Source organism: Chiloscyllium plagiosum, unplaced genomic scaffold (assembly GCF_037043375.1).
Source record: "Chiloscyllium plagiosum isolate Xiang-an unplaced genomic scaffold, Cpla_swu_hap1 HiC_scaffold_8, whole genome shotgun sequence".
Classification (NCBI taxonomy): Eukaryota; Metazoa; Chordata; class Chondrichthyes; order Orectolobiformes; family Hemiscylliidae; genus Chiloscyllium; species Chiloscyllium plagiosum.
The window spans coordinates 39,951,822-39,968,444 of NW_028270146.1; the positions used below are offsets into that span (position 1 = coordinate 39,951,822).

General features: G+C 42.0%; 1 protein-coding gene across 5 annotated transcripts in view; it reads left to right on the plus strand.

Moving 5' to 3' along the window:
• Nucleotides 1–14,453, plus strand: part of prpf39 (PRP39 pre-mRNA processing factor 39 homolog (yeast)) — a 78,975-nt gene extending 64,522 nt beyond the window's left edge. Inside the window, exons 9-14 of one of the 5 annotated variants that reach the window (XM_043697301.2) lie at nucleotides 758–884; nucleotides 1,096–1,364; nucleotides 4,314–4,498; nucleotides 5,495–5,569; nucleotides 12,408–12,525; nucleotides 14,121–14,453. In XM_043697301.2, coding sequence (XP_043553236.1) covers nucleotides 758–884; nucleotides 1,096–1,364; nucleotides 4,314–4,498; nucleotides 5,495–5,569; nucleotides 12,408–12,525; nucleotides 14,121–14,174 — 828 coding nt within the window. In that variant the 3' untranslated portion in view covers nucleotides 14,175–14,453. Of the gene's footprint in view, nucleotides 1–757; nucleotides 885–1,095; nucleotides 1,365–3,918; nucleotides 4,002–4,104; nucleotides 4,200–4,313; nucleotides 4,499–5,494; nucleotides 5,570–12,407; nucleotides 12,526–14,120 lie in introns of those variants that run through there. The other 4 variants (XM_087989731.1, XM_087989730.1, XR_015757880.1 and 1 more) reach the window with 4 other exon arrangements.
• The last annotated feature ends 2,170 nt before the right edge of the window (nucleotides 14,454–16,623 follow it).

Sequence of the window (16,623 nt, forward strand, 5' to 3'; positions counted from 1 at the left end):
TAACATAACATGACATGAAACAATCTTCATGATGGCCCAAACGTTGTGATGCCAGTTAGTGTTGGACCCTGAATGCCTATTTTTACTAGAATCAGACCGCACGGAAACAGACACTTCGGTCCAACCCGTTCATGCCGAGTGTAATCCCAAACCAACTAGTCCCTGCTCCTGACCTGTATCCCTTAAGCTTTCCTATTCTTGAACTTGTCCAAATGTCTTAAATGTAATTGTACCCACATCACCACTTAGGAAGTTCATTCCACGTGCAAGCCTCCCTGTCTGTATTTTTTTTAAATTACTGCTAATTTCTTAATTAGATAATTACTGAAGAAATTCTCGTCTCACCTTTAAAAATGTGCTTCTATTGCAAGAAGCATTTTCTCCTTTAAACAACTGAAGCAGTCAATCATTTGAGGTCATTCAAGTTATATGTAACATGTTTACAAAAGTATGAAGAGTCATTTATTTCAAGCTTGGGTGTCCAAGAAATCCAGTTTTCCATTCCGGAAAGCCAGTTAAATAGCATTGGAGCCAATTTTTGGTCTGTTTTATTTACAGAGCAAAATGTTACAAAAGACCACCTAGTTCAATCACTGTCCTGTTGCATATCTTTATACCTAAGTGAATCCCAATTAATTTTATTAAACTCAATTAATTTGTAATTGGCATCTAAATCGGAGTTAAAATGATTTAGCAATCTATAATCAGGTCAGTAAGAACTTGAGTTAGAATGAATGTCTGTGTTTTTAAATTTCAGTATGCTAAATACATGGAAAACCACAGTAGTGAAGCTGTGAGACATGTCTACAGCAGAGCATGTACAGTGCATCTATCAAAGAAACCCATGGTACATTTACTTTGGGCAGCTTTTGAGGAGCAGCAAGGTAATTGCAGATATAAATCAAAATCTGGTGCTTAATTCCATTTGATATAAATCCTTGATGAATTTAACTGAAATAGATGTAGATTTATGTCTTAATGGGGAAAAATGACTTGCACTTTGGAACTGAATTTCCATCAGTATGATTTCAATGGTCATTGTTTGTGAAGTATTGAATTCATTTAATCTGCATTTTTTTGTTATTTCTGTTCCAGGAAACATTAATGAAGCTAGAAGAATCTTGAAAATGCTAGAAGAATCTGTACCAGGGTTAGCTATGGTCCGCTTGAGACGAGTAAGCTTAGAACGTCGCCATGGGAATATGGATGAAGCAGAATTTCTGCTACAGGATGCAATTAAAAACAGCAAAACACCCAACGAAGCATCTTTCTATGCTGTGAAGTTGGCTCGTCTTTTATTCAAAGTAGAGAAAAGTCTTCCTAAGGCCAGAAAGGTCCTATTGGAAGCAATAGACTTTGATAAGGTATGATGGAAATTATTACATAAATGTCAGCATTAAAACAACTTGTGTAAATTTAGCTTCTAAAGCAGCGAAGCATGTCTGCATTCTGTTGTGGTTAAAGAGCAGCTTGTTATTTCTCTTAACATTGTTACATGTTTTAACTATTCTATATTAAAGTTGTAATGTGTTTTTTGTTTTCAATTAGAGTTTTAATTGTGAGTTTATGTTTCATTGGATCAAAGTGGCTGCTGAGATTTTTTTTTAACCAGTTCCAGATAAAAATTGCTGGTGAATCATCTATAGTACAGAATCACTTCCAAAAGTAGCTGTGTGCATTCTTGCTTGTTTGCACTATCTCCTAAATATATTGTAAGACTGTTCCACTAATAGAGCATGGCAGGAAACCAAGATGAAACAACTGCATGCAATTTTTCCCTCAAACATGAAATGGTTAATTCTCTACTGTTATATAATAGATCCATAATAAATGAATTACAGAAATGTTACTCAGCTTGATTTATATTGGCGATCAGTTGTTTTGCTTTCATCTGTTTATGTGGTGAGATAACAGCTTCATTTTTGAATTACTTCTCTGACAGGGTGGATAAATTTTGTTATTTATATTCTGTTTTATTTGTTACCCTTGGCCTCCCCATCCCATCTGCCATCCCCTCATCTCTGGTTCAGTGAGGTGAATGATATATTTCAAACCCAGCAAGGTGGGTCTTGGCCCTTTTACAATGTTGAATACAATACTGTAACAAAAGGAGAATGCAGTACAATTCAAACATTGTGAATATAATAGTTTTAAAGTCTAATATGTCAGCACTATTCAAATCCCTATGAGCCTTTCTCATCTCCCCCTGAGATTGCATGCCTGAAATCATGGGAATTGCTGATCCTTAATTAGTTCAGTGAGAAATATTGTTGACCAATTCCTAATGTACTTTCAAAAGTCTGCCTATTTATAGTCTTGCTGGGTACATTGTTCACTACAGTTCCAATTTCCATATCAGCAAGTCACAAGCTTGCAAGTCATAGGGTCATAGAGATGTGTAGCACTGGAACAGACCCTTCAGTCCAACTTGTCCATGCCCACCAGATATCCTAAACTAACCTATTCCCATTTGCCAGCACTTGGCCCATATCCCTCTAAACCCTTCCAATTCATATACCCATCCAAATACCATTTAAATGCTGTAATTGTACCAGCCTCTGCACTTCCTCTGGCAGCTCATTGCATACAAGCACCACACTATGTGAAAATGTTGCCCTTGAGGTTTCTTTCTTAAATCTTCCCCTCTCACCTTACACCTATGCCCTCTAGTTATGGATTCCCCCACCCTGGGAGAAGGCCTTGCCTGTTACCCTATCATGCCCCTCGTGATTCTATAAACCTCTATAAGGTCACCCCTCAGCCTCCAGCATTCCAGGGAAAACAGCCTCCACCTATACAGCCTCTCCCCATAGCTCAAACCCTCCAACCCTGGCAACATCCTTGCAAATCTTTTCTGAACCCTTTCAAGTTTCACAACATCTTTCCTGCAGTAGGGAGACCAGAATTGTAGGCAATGTTCCAAAAATGGCCTAACCAATGTCCTGTACAGCCACAACATGACCTCCCAATTTCTATACTCTGTGCTCTAACCATTAAAGGCAAATATACCAAACTCTCTCTTCTTCATTTTATCTACCTGAGACTCTACTTTTAAAGAGCTATGAACCTGCACTCCAAGGTCTCTTTGTTCAGCAACACTCCCAGAGCCTTACCATTAAGTGTACATGTCCTATCCTGATTTGCCTTTCCAAAATGCAGCACCTCACTTTTATCTATATTAAAGTCCATCTACCATTCTTCATCCCATGTGATCAAGATTCTGTTGTACTCTGAGGTAATCTACTTCACTGACCACTACAGCTCCAATTTTGATGTAATCTGCAAATGTACAAACCATACCTCCTATGTTCATTCCAAATCATTTATATAAGTGACGAAAAGTAGTGGACCTAGCACCGATCCTTGTGGCACACCACTGGTCACAGGCCTCCAGTCTGAATATCAACCCTCCACTACCACCCTCTGTCTTCTCCCTTCAAGCAAGTTCTGTATCCAGATGGCTAGTGTTCCACGTGATCTAACCTTGCTAACCAGTCTATAACGAGGAACATTGTCAAACGTCTTACTGAAGTCCATATAGATAACTTCCGCCATTCTGTTGTCATCAATCCTCTTTGTTACTTCAAAAAATTCAATCAAGTTAGTGGCAGCATTTAAATTTTAAAAACTGTGTGCAACTTTTTAAGTTTCTGAAAATTGGGTGTTTCATTTTCTTTAATTTAGTTAGGAATCTATTTTTAAAATTATTGAGAAAAGACTCTACCCTGTGCAAAACTTATTATCTATTGGTGGCTATATGAGACAAGTGATGGATATAAATGTTGTTTTGCATTAGTAAAGTGCTTCAGTGTGTAACTGAGTTATTCTTATGACTATTACACAAACTCTCCACAAGCAGCTTTGTGGGCAATTCAAACCAAACTATTTTTCACTCTCGTCATTGCTGTGTATTTTCAGATTATCTTCTTCAGTAATTTGACCCACTGGGACAGCTCTAATGGCTTTATTCTACTACCATATACCATGCTGTATTCAGCTGGGTATGTTCTCTTACTCCCATCCTGTGACAAAAAATTTGTCACCAATTCAGGATATGTGGTTTTCAAAAAAATGCTGATTTTTATTTTCCCTCCCATTCTCCAGGCTGTCTAAGACGAGTGCAACTCCTCCAAGGAAGCCCAAGTGCAAATTGTTGTCAAGACTGGGAATCTGACTTGGGAGCTCACCAATTAAATGTAGTCAGTTAGTTTCTATGAAATGAGTAAAATATTGCCAACTTTTTACTAGGTAGTATTATTTGGTTTGTAAACATTTGGATGATGGTTGTGTCTTATCTGTTTGTGATTTTTTAGGAAAGTACCAAACTGTATCTAAATCTTTTGGAACTTGAATACAATTCAGATCTCAAACTGAATGAGGAAAACATTCTGAATGCTTTTGATAAAGCAATAAGTAGCTCAATGGCTATAGAAACGAGAATAGCCTTCTCTCAGCGAAAAGTTGAGTTTTTGGAAGACTTTGGCTCTGATGTAAAAAGGTAACTTTTTGCATTCTCAGTATTTGTTTATTTCATGAAATAAGGGCACTACAAGCGAGGGCAATATTGCTTGCATGTCCCCATGTGGCCTTCAAAGGATGGCAGTGGGATGCAGTCTTTGAGCTGTGGGTCCACCCACAGTGAAATTAGAGCAGGTGTTCAAATATTTTGACCTCGCAACCAGTGTTGGTTGATATGTGCAACATAGTTGAGGCATGTCAGGCCAGAACCAACAACATTGCTGGAGAAACTGGGTGACTGACTCTGCTTCCTCTCCACAGATGCTATGTTTAGAGTCCAGTGACTCCAATAACCCATTTTTCAGCCCATTTCACCCCGTAATGGCCCCCAATAGCAGCTTTTCTTCCTCCCTGGCTCAGTTATTCATTCCTTTGTCTGATCAACTGCTGTTCTGTGGTTGGATACCATCTCTACCTATTGTTTACTCCTTCCCCATCCCCTCTTGTGTCCCATTTCTCGCACCCACTGTCTTCAGCATATGTATAACCTTTTCCTAGCGACCATCGGTTGTGAAGGGTCATTGCACTCTAAACATTAACTCTTCTTCCATTCCACAGATGCTGCCAGATATTATTTTTTTTCTCTCCAGCAATTTGTTTTTGTTTCAGATTTCCAGGATCTGTAGTTCTGTTCTTGTTTGCATGTTAGTCCACTTTAGATTAAATGAAGTTGGATTGTTGCTTTATCAGATGATATGAAATGTCTACATGTTAGTAATTTGAGGACAAAATAATCAAATTATTGAATGTGATTGATACTAGATACAGAATTGTGGAAGTCAGCATCGCTTTCAAACAACAAATTTAACAATTTTTTTTATCTTAAACATCATGAATTCTGGTTTTAAATGAAACTGTACTGATAGAACAAATGTTATTTCAGATGATCCTCCGTGATATCATAATTTACTAAAACATGCACAGAAATATTTTGAAAATCCTTGGAAACTGCCATTAATTGTTTTCTGTCTCCTAGACTCATGGTGGCTTATGATCATCATCAACAGCTTTTAAAAGAGCAAGAGTCATCTAAAAGAAAGGCAGAAAATGGGCAAGTTTTGTTTTTTTTTATTCTAGTTGTCACAAAGCTTGTTCCCTTATTTTTCTAAAAGCTGTTCCTTGGCTCAAGGATACTCTGTTCTTGACTTTTTTTTCAGAGGGGCAGTAAACCGTGCTGAGCTCTGATCTGCCTGGTTTGGTACAGAGATGAAAAGGATTTTGAGGCTTTTTGTTCATATGTAAACAGATGAGGTTTCAGGCCAAAGTGGTCATGTTTTAGAAGTGACGTATAAAGAAAGGGAAGTAGTCAGCTCTCGAGCTGAGCAGTTTTAGTTCAGTCTTGAACTGGTGAGGGATTCAACAGGGAGTTGTGTGAAATCTCGCTCGCACTCTCTCGCCCTCTCTCTCACCTTCTCGCCCTCTCGCCCCCCCCCCTCTCTCTCGCCCCCCCCCCTCTCTCTCTCGCCCCCCCTCTCTCTCTCTCTCGCCCCCCCTCTCTCTCTCGCGCCCCCCCCCCTCTCTCTCGCCCCCCCCCCTCTCTCTGGCCCCCCCCCCCCTCTCTCTGGCCCCCCCCCCTCTCTCTGGCCCCCCCCCTCTCTCTGGCCCCCCCCCTCTCTCTGGCCCCCCCCCTCTCTCTGGCCCCCCCCCCTCTCTCTGGCCCCCCCCCTCTCTCTGACCCCCCCCCCCTCTCTCTGACCCCCCCCCCTCTCTCTCGCCCCCCCCTCTCTCTCGCCCCCCCCCTCTCTGTCGCCCCCCCTCTCTGTCGCCCCCCCTCTCTGTCGCCCCCCCTCTCTGTCGCCCCCCCTCTCTGTCGCCCCCCCTCTCTCTCGCCCCCCCCCTCTCTCTCGCCCCCCCCCTCTCTCTCGCCCCCCCCCCCTCTCTCTCGCCCCCCCTCTCTCTCTCTCTCGCCCCCCCCACTCTCTCTCTCTCGCCCCCACCACTCTCTCTCTCTCGCCCCCACCACTCTCTCTCTCTCTCTCTCTCGCCCCCACCACTCTCTCTCTCTCGCCCCCACCACTCTCTCTCTCTCGCCCCCACCACACTCTCTCTCTCTCTCTCACCCCCACCACACTCTCTCTCTCTCTCGCCCCCACCACTCTCTCTCTCTCTCTCTCTCGCCCCCACCACTCTCTCTCTCTCTCTCTCTCGCCCCCACCACTCTCTCTCTCTCTCTCTCTCGCCCCCACCACTCTCTCTCTCTCTCTCTCGCCCCCACCACTCTCTCTCTCTCTCTCGCCCCCACCACTCTCTCTCTCTCTCGCCCCCACCACTCTCTCTCTCTCTCGCCCCCACCACTCTCTCTCGCCCCCACCACTCTCTCTCTCTCTCGCCCCCACCACTCTCTCTCTCTCTCGCCCCCACCACTCTCTCTCTCTCTCTCTCTCTCTCGCCCCCACCACTCTCTCTCTCTCTCGCCCCCACCACTCTCTCTCTCTCTCTCGCCCCCACCACTCTCTCTCTCTCTCTCTCTCTCGCCCCCACCACTCTCTCTCTCTCTCTCTCGCCCCCACCACTCTCTCTCTCTCTCTCGCCCCCACCACTCTCTCTCTCTCTCTCTCTCTCTCTCTCTCGCCCCCACCACTCTCTCTCTCTCTCTCGCCCCCACCACTCTCTCTCTCTCTCTCTCGCCCCCACCACTCTCTCTCTCTCTCTCTCTCGCCCCCACCACTCTCTCTCTCTCTCTCGCCCCCACCACTCTCTCTCTCTCTCTCTCTCTCTCGCCCCCACCACTCTCTCTCTCTCTCGCCCCCACCACTCTCTCTCTCGCCCCCACCACTCTCTCTCTCTCTCTCTCGCCCCCACCACTCTCTCTCTCTCTCTCTCGCCCCCACCACTCTCTCTCTCTCTCGCCCCCACCACTCTCTCTCTCTCTCTCTCTCTCTCTCTCTCTCGCCCCCACCACTCTCTCTCTCTCTCTCTCGCCCCCACCACTCTCTCTCTCTCTCTCTCGCCCCCACCACTCTCTCTCTCTCTCTCGCCCCCACCACTCTCTCTCTCTCTCTCTCTCGCCCCCACCACTCTCTCTCTCTCTCTCGCCCCCACCACTCTCTCTCTCTCTCTCTCTCTCTCGCCCCCACCACTCTCTCTCTCTCTCTCTCTCTCTCTCTCTCTCGCCCCCACCACTCTCTCTCTCTCTCTCTCTCTCGCCCCCACCACTCTCTCTCTCTCTCTCTCTCTCTCTCTCTGCCCCCACCACTCTCTCTCTCTCTCTCGCCCCCACCACTCTCTCTCTCTCTCTCTCTCTCGCCCCCACCACTCTCTCTCTCTCTCGCCCCCACCACTCTCTCTCTCGCCCCCACCACTCTCTCTCTCTCTCTCTCGCCCCCACCACTCTCTCTCTCTCTCTCGCCCCCACCACTCTCTCTCTCTCTCGCCCCCACCACTCTCTCTCTCTCTCTCTCTCTCTCTCTCTCTCTCTCGCCCCCACCACTCTCTCTCTCTCTCTCTCGCCCCCACCACTCTCTCTCTCTCTCTCTCGCCCCCACCACTCTCTCTCTCTCTCTCGCCCCCACCACTCTCTCTCTCTCTCTCTCTCGCCCCCACCACTCTCTCTCTCTCTCTCGCCCCCACCACTCTCTCTCTCTCTCTCTCTCTCTCTCGCCCCCACCACTCTCTCTCTCTCTCTCTCTCTCTCTCTCTCTCTCGCCCCCACCACTCTCTCTCTCTCTCTCTCTCTCGCCCCCACCACTCTCTCTCTCTCTCTCTCTCTCTCTCGCCCCCACCACTCTCTCTCTCTCTCTCTCTCTCTCTCTCGCCCCCACCACTCTCTCTCTCTCTCTCTCTCTCTCTCTCTCTCTCTCTCTCTCTCTCTCGCCCCCACCACTCTCTCTCTCTCGCGCCCCCTCCAACCTTTAAGCATGTGTTGTACTTATACTGGTGTTTGAAGAGAGTGTGCTTATTGGGACTGTTGTGTATATTAGGAACAGCTTACTTCGGTCTAGTTGGATAGGCTAAGTTCTGTAGGGGTTCTTTATTCTGTTCTTTGTGTTTCATTCTGTAATTTTGTGAATGTATTTTTGCCTGTTCTAAAATCAAGTAGTCAACCTAGCTAACTTACTCCAGGTAATTTTCACTGCACACTTACTGAAACAAATTGCAAAGTTATGGCCTGAACTGTCTGCTTAACCAAGTTTTGAGTGGCCTGGTTTAGTCCATAACAGTTGACTGAATTTTATTTTGGTAAAAAGCTGTTTTTCATGGTAAACTTCCTGAATGAACCTTCTCTCCTGTGGGTACCCCTTTGCAAAATTGTTTTATTGTTTGCAGCCAAACATATATGATGAGTCAATCCATATAAATCAACACAATCTGGATTGTCAGCATACTACCAAAGTGTCAGGGTGCCAATTTAATTAAGTAAATTTTATACTTACACAAAAACTGAAATTGCTGGAAATGCTGAGCAGGTGTGGCAGTATCTGTGGAGTGAAACCAGAGTTAATGTTTCAGGTGCAGTGATCCTTCCATAGAACCATTCTGAGGAAGGGTGACTGCACCTGAAACATTAACTCTGATTTCTTCCAACAAATGCTACCAGACCTGCTGAGCTTTTGTTTCTGTTTTCCAGAATCTGCAGTTTTTTTCTATTTATATTTGTATAAAAATAACTAATGGTATTCAAATATTTATGTGATTTAAGATAATTCACCAAAAAAGGAAACGACTAGGCTACACTAATGTGGTTCACAAAGCATGGTGAAGGGAGCAAGTCATTTAGCCCATCAAGCTGGTTTCTGGCATTTAGTTTGCTGACGTGCATCTGTTTGCCTGCCTTGTTATACTAGAAGTGGCATTTCCAGATGTGCAATTGATATTTTTAATTTATCTGGGATCTGAAGGGTGTCGGCAGTGGAGTTGAAATGAAAGGTAAACCATTAACCTCAAATAACGGAGCAGTTTAAATGGCTGAATGGTGGTCGCTGCCTTTTTTTAACATGTTCATTGTACTGACAAAGTAGCAAGAAAAACTAACATTTAGCTTTTTCTGAATTTAACTTTTATGCATACCTATGATCTTGATGCACTTTTTGTGAAGTGTGATATGGTTGGGTGATGGTTATAGTCTGATATAGAGTCATAGAGATGTACAGCATCATGAATTTATTTTTAAATAAATATTTGCTAGTATGAAACTAAAGTGTAGCTGTAGAAAGATATTTTGTTGAATCTTTCACCTTGCATTCATCAAGACAATTCACATGTATGCACGTATATTACTGCACAGGGCCCTGTCACAGAGTATTACAGCACGGAAACAGACCATGCCAAACATGATCCCAAACTAAACTAGTCCCATCTGCCTGCTCCTGGCCCATATCTCTCCAAAACAATGTTGTTACTGTACCTGCATCCTTCCGTTCCTCTGGAAATTCATTTCACACACTAACCACTATATGTGTAACAAAGAAAATTGCCCCGCATGTCCTTTTTTTTTAAAATCTCTCCTCTCCTCTTGAAAAATATGCCATCTCGTGTTGAAATCCCCCATCTTTAGGAAAAGAGACTACCATTAGCCTATCTTAAACCCCTAATTAGATTAGATTACTTACTTCCCTCGTAAATATCTTCAGATCCCTGTCTAGTTTGATAATATCATTCCTGTAGCAGGGCAACCAGGACTAGACACAGTATTCTAGCAGAGGCTTCACCAAAATCCTGTATAACCTTAACATGACATCCCAAAACTTGTACTGAAAGGACTGAGCGATGAGGGCAAGCATGCTAAACACCTCTTTAACCACCTTGTCTATATGTGGTTCAGACTTCAAAGAATCAGGTATCTGAGCCCCGAGGTTCGTCTGTTCTACAACTTCTGCCCAAGACCCTTCCATTAATTGTGTAAGTCCTCTGTATGTACTGAAATGCAATACCTCTCATTTCTCCAGATTGAACTCCGTCTGCTATTTTGCAGCCCATTTGATGAAGATCCTTTTGTAATGTTAGAAAAGACACGGTGGCTCAGTGGGTAGCACTCCTGCCTCACAGCGCCAGGGACCCGGGTTCAATTCCTGCCACGGGCAACTGTCTGTGTGGAGTTTACACATTCTCTGTGTCTGCGTGGGTTTCCTGCAGGTGCTTCGGTTTCCCCCCTCAGTCCAAGATGTGCAGGTTAGGTGAATTGGCCATGGTAAATTGCCCGTAGTGTAGGATGCATTGGTCAGGGATGAATGTAGGGGAACGGGTCTAGATGAATTGCTCTTCGGAGGGTCAGTGTGGACTTGTGGGGCCGAAGGGCCTGTTTCCAAACTGTAGGGAATCTAATCTTATCTAATCAAACTTGTTTTAATACAAAATATGAGCAGAAGAAATTTTACAAGGATGTTGTCAAGACTTGAGGGTCTGAGTTAGGGGAAGCGATTGGACAATTTAGGACTTCTTTCTTTAGAACATAGGAGACTGATGGGTAATCTGATAGGAGTGTATAAGATCATGAGCGGCACAGATAGGATGAATGCACTCAGTATTTTTCCCAGGTTTAGGGAATCGAGAACTAGAGGTCATCAGTTTTAAGGTAAGAGGGGAAAGAATAAAAAGGAACCTGAGGGGCAACTTTTTTTTTAACACACCGAGGTGGTACGGCTATGAAATGAGCTGTCAACGAAAGTGCTTGGAGTGTACGTTAGCAGCATTCTGAAAGACATTTGGGCAAATACACGGATAGGATAGGTTAGAAGGATATGGGCCAAGTGCAGGGAAATGGGGTTAGCGTGGATGGACCAATTTGAGCCAACGGGTGTGTCTCTATGCTGTAGGACTCTGACTCGTTTTCTGGTTTATCTCAGACCAGTTGAGCCTTGACCAATTGGGGTCAGTTTGTCTGGTTTAAAAATGAAACACAGCTTGGCAGCTAACTGTGGGTCCTTATCTGCTTTCTGTGATTAAAGCCTTTATTAATCAGTCCACTTGCGAATCAATCAACTTTTTTATTTTCATGCATTATAAATGTTTTCCCTTTACTTTGGTATTTCTTGGAAATTGTCTGATGATGTGTGCAAGACAAGAAGCTTTATCTTGACATCTTTTTTTTCAGATATACTAATTTATTTTTCATATAATTTCTGTGGGAATGGGAAGAATGGGTTGTACTGCAGTTATTTTGATAGAAACGTTCACAACTCCAGAATTGGGCAGTAGTGCAAATTTTTGAAAAGTGTTTTAAGAACGTCAAAATAAGGACTTAATTTCTGATGGTAAGCTGGGTGAGTAGCAGGAGTTGACAGAATTGCAATAAATAAGGAAATGAGGCTTAAGTATAAAGCTGACAAGTGGCATCACAAAGCAAATTTGTTCCCTTTTTAAAAAATGCAAATATGAAATTTTGAATTAGGTGAGGTCAAGTGGAACATTCATAAGGAAGGAGTTGGTCGCAGACATTGCCCCAATAGCTCCTTATGTATCCATGGCTGGGTTGACTTGGATGTACCTGAAGCAGAAGCTAAAGTGTATGGATTTTTAATCATGCAGCAGAACTCTTGCTTCAAAATTACAAGAGGACTTTAAGACTTAAATTGAACTACCATAACTAGCCTGCTGGGAGTGAGGGCAAGGAAGGAAAAGCTGGAGAAAGGAAGAATGAGGCAGAAGTGAAGCCTGAAGCTTGGGCAAATATTGAAAAGTTTTTTTTATTAAATTTTTTTGTCTGGATAAAGTGTTGCTGCAGAGTTGAAGTGATGTTCTAACTTTATCAACATTGTTAAATGTATCTCTAGTTTTATTACCATAGGACATTCCTCATTATATTTGAATTAAAATTAACATACATTTCAATTTATTGTCACCAATATGGTTATCCCAAATTTTCACAACATAAGTCTTCCTTCTAAAATATGTTCTAGAATGAAATGCTTTATATAAATTTAGGTGTGTGTGTGTGTGTTTATATGTGACAGGTCAGAAGAGCCAGAGGAGAAAAAGCAAAGGAGTGATGCAACATTAGCATCTGCCCAGCTGATGAGTGGGGACTTACAGGCTAATCAGTCTGCATATAATTACAATGCTTGGTATCAGGTAAGTAGTTTGAGAATCATCAACTCACTTCTGGTTTCTTTGAAGGACTGAGTTTCCATGTTCAGTTTTGTGCTAATACACTTTTTTAAAAAAAAAACCCTACTTGAAAATATTGACTTATGTTGAATTGGATATTTTGCAATCAACTCCTTCAGGGATATTGTTTCTCCCTGGGACCTGAACCAACAGTACTGACGACTACTCTGGTGTCACTTCCTCCACATTCACTTTTAGGACTGAGTAGTAAAAACATCAAACTTATATAGTCTAGTTTGTTTAACAAAAAATACAGATCATAAAAATCCCATGTCTCTCTAATCTGTTAAGTTTCAGATGGTCATTAGGTCATGACAACTGTTGCTATCCTTCAACTTTCTCCGTCAACTTTAATCAGGATTTCCATTTCTAATTGATATTCTGTCTGGGCGATGAATGTAGTACACCTCCACTGTACAAGTATTGTGTGCTAAATACATGATGCACTGCAACATCTCACTAAGATTACTACTGCAGCATCTCCTAGGTTATCAAAGATCCTTGCATCGCACTTTCCAAACTTATACCATTACCATATAGAATGAGAACATGTACGTGGAAACTCTATCACCTGCAAGTTCCCCTTAAGTCATTTAGCATTCTGACTTGGAAATATATCACCATTCCTTCAGTGTCATTGGGTCAAAATCTTGTAATTCCCTGCCTAACAACATTGTGCTTTTATTTACAACATATGAATTACAACCGTTCAAGAAGGTTACTCACAACCACCTTCAAGGGCAACTAAGTACGGGCACTAAATACTGACCTCACCAGAGATGCCCATGTCCCACAAGTGAAGTTTTTTTTTAAAAAAGCACTATCTCAGGCCTCACAGGGAAATACAGTAGATTATTTTCCAAGTCTAAAACAATCCAGATTTGAAGATGTATTGACATCCTTTTGCCATCTCTTGACCAAAATCTAAGTACACTCAGATAGCACTGACGGAGCATCTTCACCACATGGATTACAGTACTTCATGATGGCAGACAACTACTTTCCCAGTAACCAGGAGGTGCTAAACATCCTCATTTGAGAATTAAATTTTCAATGTTAATTCACTCTTGTATTTTAGAAAAGTCTTAAATTCTAAATATCACTTGCAATACTTTGCAAGTTTGTGCTACACTATTATGCAACTCAATTATTTTATATTTAGCATTAAGAATCTCTGAAGTAGAGAAGAAGACTGAGCAGCTAAGTTGATTGCTGAATTTCAACATATCACATGCATGCAAATCTAATCTTTATGTTGGGCTGGTATTCTATTTATCAGCTGAATCCATGGGATTTAAACAAAAGAATAGTTTTGGCAATCAGTCTAATGTGCATAGGTCTGCCTAAAGTTCGCCTAATTCAATGCTCATGTCTCAGATGGGTAAACGAAAGTAAATCGGCAAAGCTTTTCTTTACATATGACTATGATACTTGATCTGGAAGTCTACATGTTTACAATGAAAGCTTAAATTGTATGATCACCAAAATACATTAAGTTTTTAAGTGCTTTTATTTTGAAGTTTCTATCGTATATTTAATTTTTTTTTCTTCTCCAACAGTACAATTATGCAGCACCATGGAACTATGGGCAGTATTACCCACCACCTACATAATATACTGGAATTTCTTGTGCTGAGATGTTCCTTTCCGTTTTAAAAGTAAAGAGTGGAAAATATTGCATCTTAATGGACTTACTATCCAAGACTGTGAATTTCTTTCTCAAGGATTAAAACTAGGGGAAAGTTGTTTACTGGAAAATGTTTGAGATCCGATCAGATTTACGTACAAAAGTGTTTTGAGAATTTCTCATCTTTTTTGAATGCAGTTTTTTTTTAAAAAATCTTCATACATAATTTGTTAATAGGAAAATAAATTTTAAAGATACTGCAGAGCACCACTGGTATAGTTTCTTATCTGGCAATTTCATGCAGCTGTGGAATTTTGAAAAATTGCTAAGCTACATAATCAGGTATGCAACTAATACATTGTAATTGAGAACTTCAAAGACGTGTTGCTTTTTATGTTTAATTAAAATAAGAATGCACATCGGGAAGATCTGATTTTAGATACTTAAAAGAAAGTGCCTCCTTTTGTGAAATAATACTGTTACATGCATTAAATATTCTTAAACAAAACACGAGCAATGGGATTTTGAGGATTTACACCTGGCCACCCTATTGTGATATCATGTCGCTAATCAGATCAACATTAAACATACAAGTTGCCTCTTGTAAATATACTATAATTTTAGAAGCATTTTTATTAAAGAGTTGTTACCATTATCTATTAGCTAGCAGCAAGTATAAAAGGGCTACTTATTTTTTTGAGCAGATTCCTTTTCCAAAACTTGTGCAACTTAGAACTCCACACATTTGTAACTATCTTTTAAGTATAGAAAAGCAGCAAGTGAGATCTGCTCAAGACCAAGTAGAAAGTTCAAAACACACCAGGAATGTTTTTATGTTCAGGCTGATCAGATAGAAAGGATTGCATGGGACAGATGTGGATCACATTGTGGATTTCATTAAGAAATGTCTGTAATATGAGAAAAGTTACTTAGACTGGTATTTTGGATGTTATTCAAATGAGCTGCAGATTTTTTTTTTATCTCAAACCCTTTTCTAATTTTGAGTCAGAATTTTACTAAGCTCTGTTGATTTAATGCATTTGTCCTGGGTATCACTTCATATCAATAAGATTTCCATCATCAATGCAATTATATTGTAAATTTAGGAAATATGATACCAGAAGATGAGAATATCAGAGTAAAGCTGGTCATCTGAAAGTTGATGGGTCGAGCTGTGTTACTATCCTGATTCATGTCAGTAGATGTTCAGGTCCATCAATGTCCGCACATCCTTTCATAATAACTCTGGTTTTATTTGATTAAGAGAAGGTATCAACCTAAACATTTGTATCTTTCCATGCAGATTACTTTGTCATATTCCAAGGTTAATATTTTGGCTACACATGACCAATCTGACCCCAACTTTACAGCTAGAAAGATCTCTCGGTTTTTTCTTTGGCCCCTCTACCATTGTGAACTAATCTCATTTGTGGAGAAGACATGTGTTTTTGGCTTTTCTTTGTGCATGGGCATGCGCAATGCATACATTTAGAGTCATAGAACTGTACAGCACAGAAACAGACCCTTTGGTCCAACTCATTCATGCCGACGAGATATCCCAAATTAATCTAGTCACATTTGCCAGCATTTAGCACATATCCTTCTAAACCTTCCTAATCGTGTACCCATCCAGATGCCTTTTCAATGTTGTAATTGTACCAGCATCCATCACCACTTCATGCGGTAGTTCATTTCATACACTCACCACCCTCTGTGGGTAGAAGTTGCTTCTGAGCTCTCTTTTAAATCTTACCCCTCTAACATTAAGCCTGTGCCCTCTAGTTTTGGACTCACCCACTCCAAGCAAAGACCTTGACTATTCACCCTATCCATACCCCTCATGATTTTATAAACCTCTGTAAGGTTACCCCTCAGCCTCCTAATGCTCCAGGGCAAACAGTCCCAGCCTATTCAGCTTCTCCCTATACCTCAAACACTCCAACCCTGGCAATATCCTTATAATTAGGGCCGGCTCAGTGGTTAGCACTGCTGCCTCACAGCACCAGGGTCCCAGGTTCAATTCCAGCCTCAGGTGACTGTCTGTGTGGAGTTTACACATTCTCCCTGTGTCTGCATGGGTTTCCTCTGGGTGCTCCGGTTTCCTCCCACAGTCCAAAAATGTGCAGGTTAAGTGAATTGGCCGTGCTAACTTGTCCATAGTGTTAGGTGCATCAGTCAGAGGGAAATGGGCCTGAGTGGGTTACTCTTCGAAGGGTCGGTATGGCCTGGTTGGGCGGAAGGGCCTGTTTCCCCACTGTAGGGAATCTCATCTAATCTAAATCTTTTCTGAAACCTTTTCAATTTTCACAACATCCTTCCCGTCAACTAGAGTGGCCTAACCAAAATCCTGTTCAGCTGCAACATGACCTCCCAGCTCCTGTAATCAATACACTGACCAATGAAGGCAAGTATGTCAAACATAGTCTTCACTATCC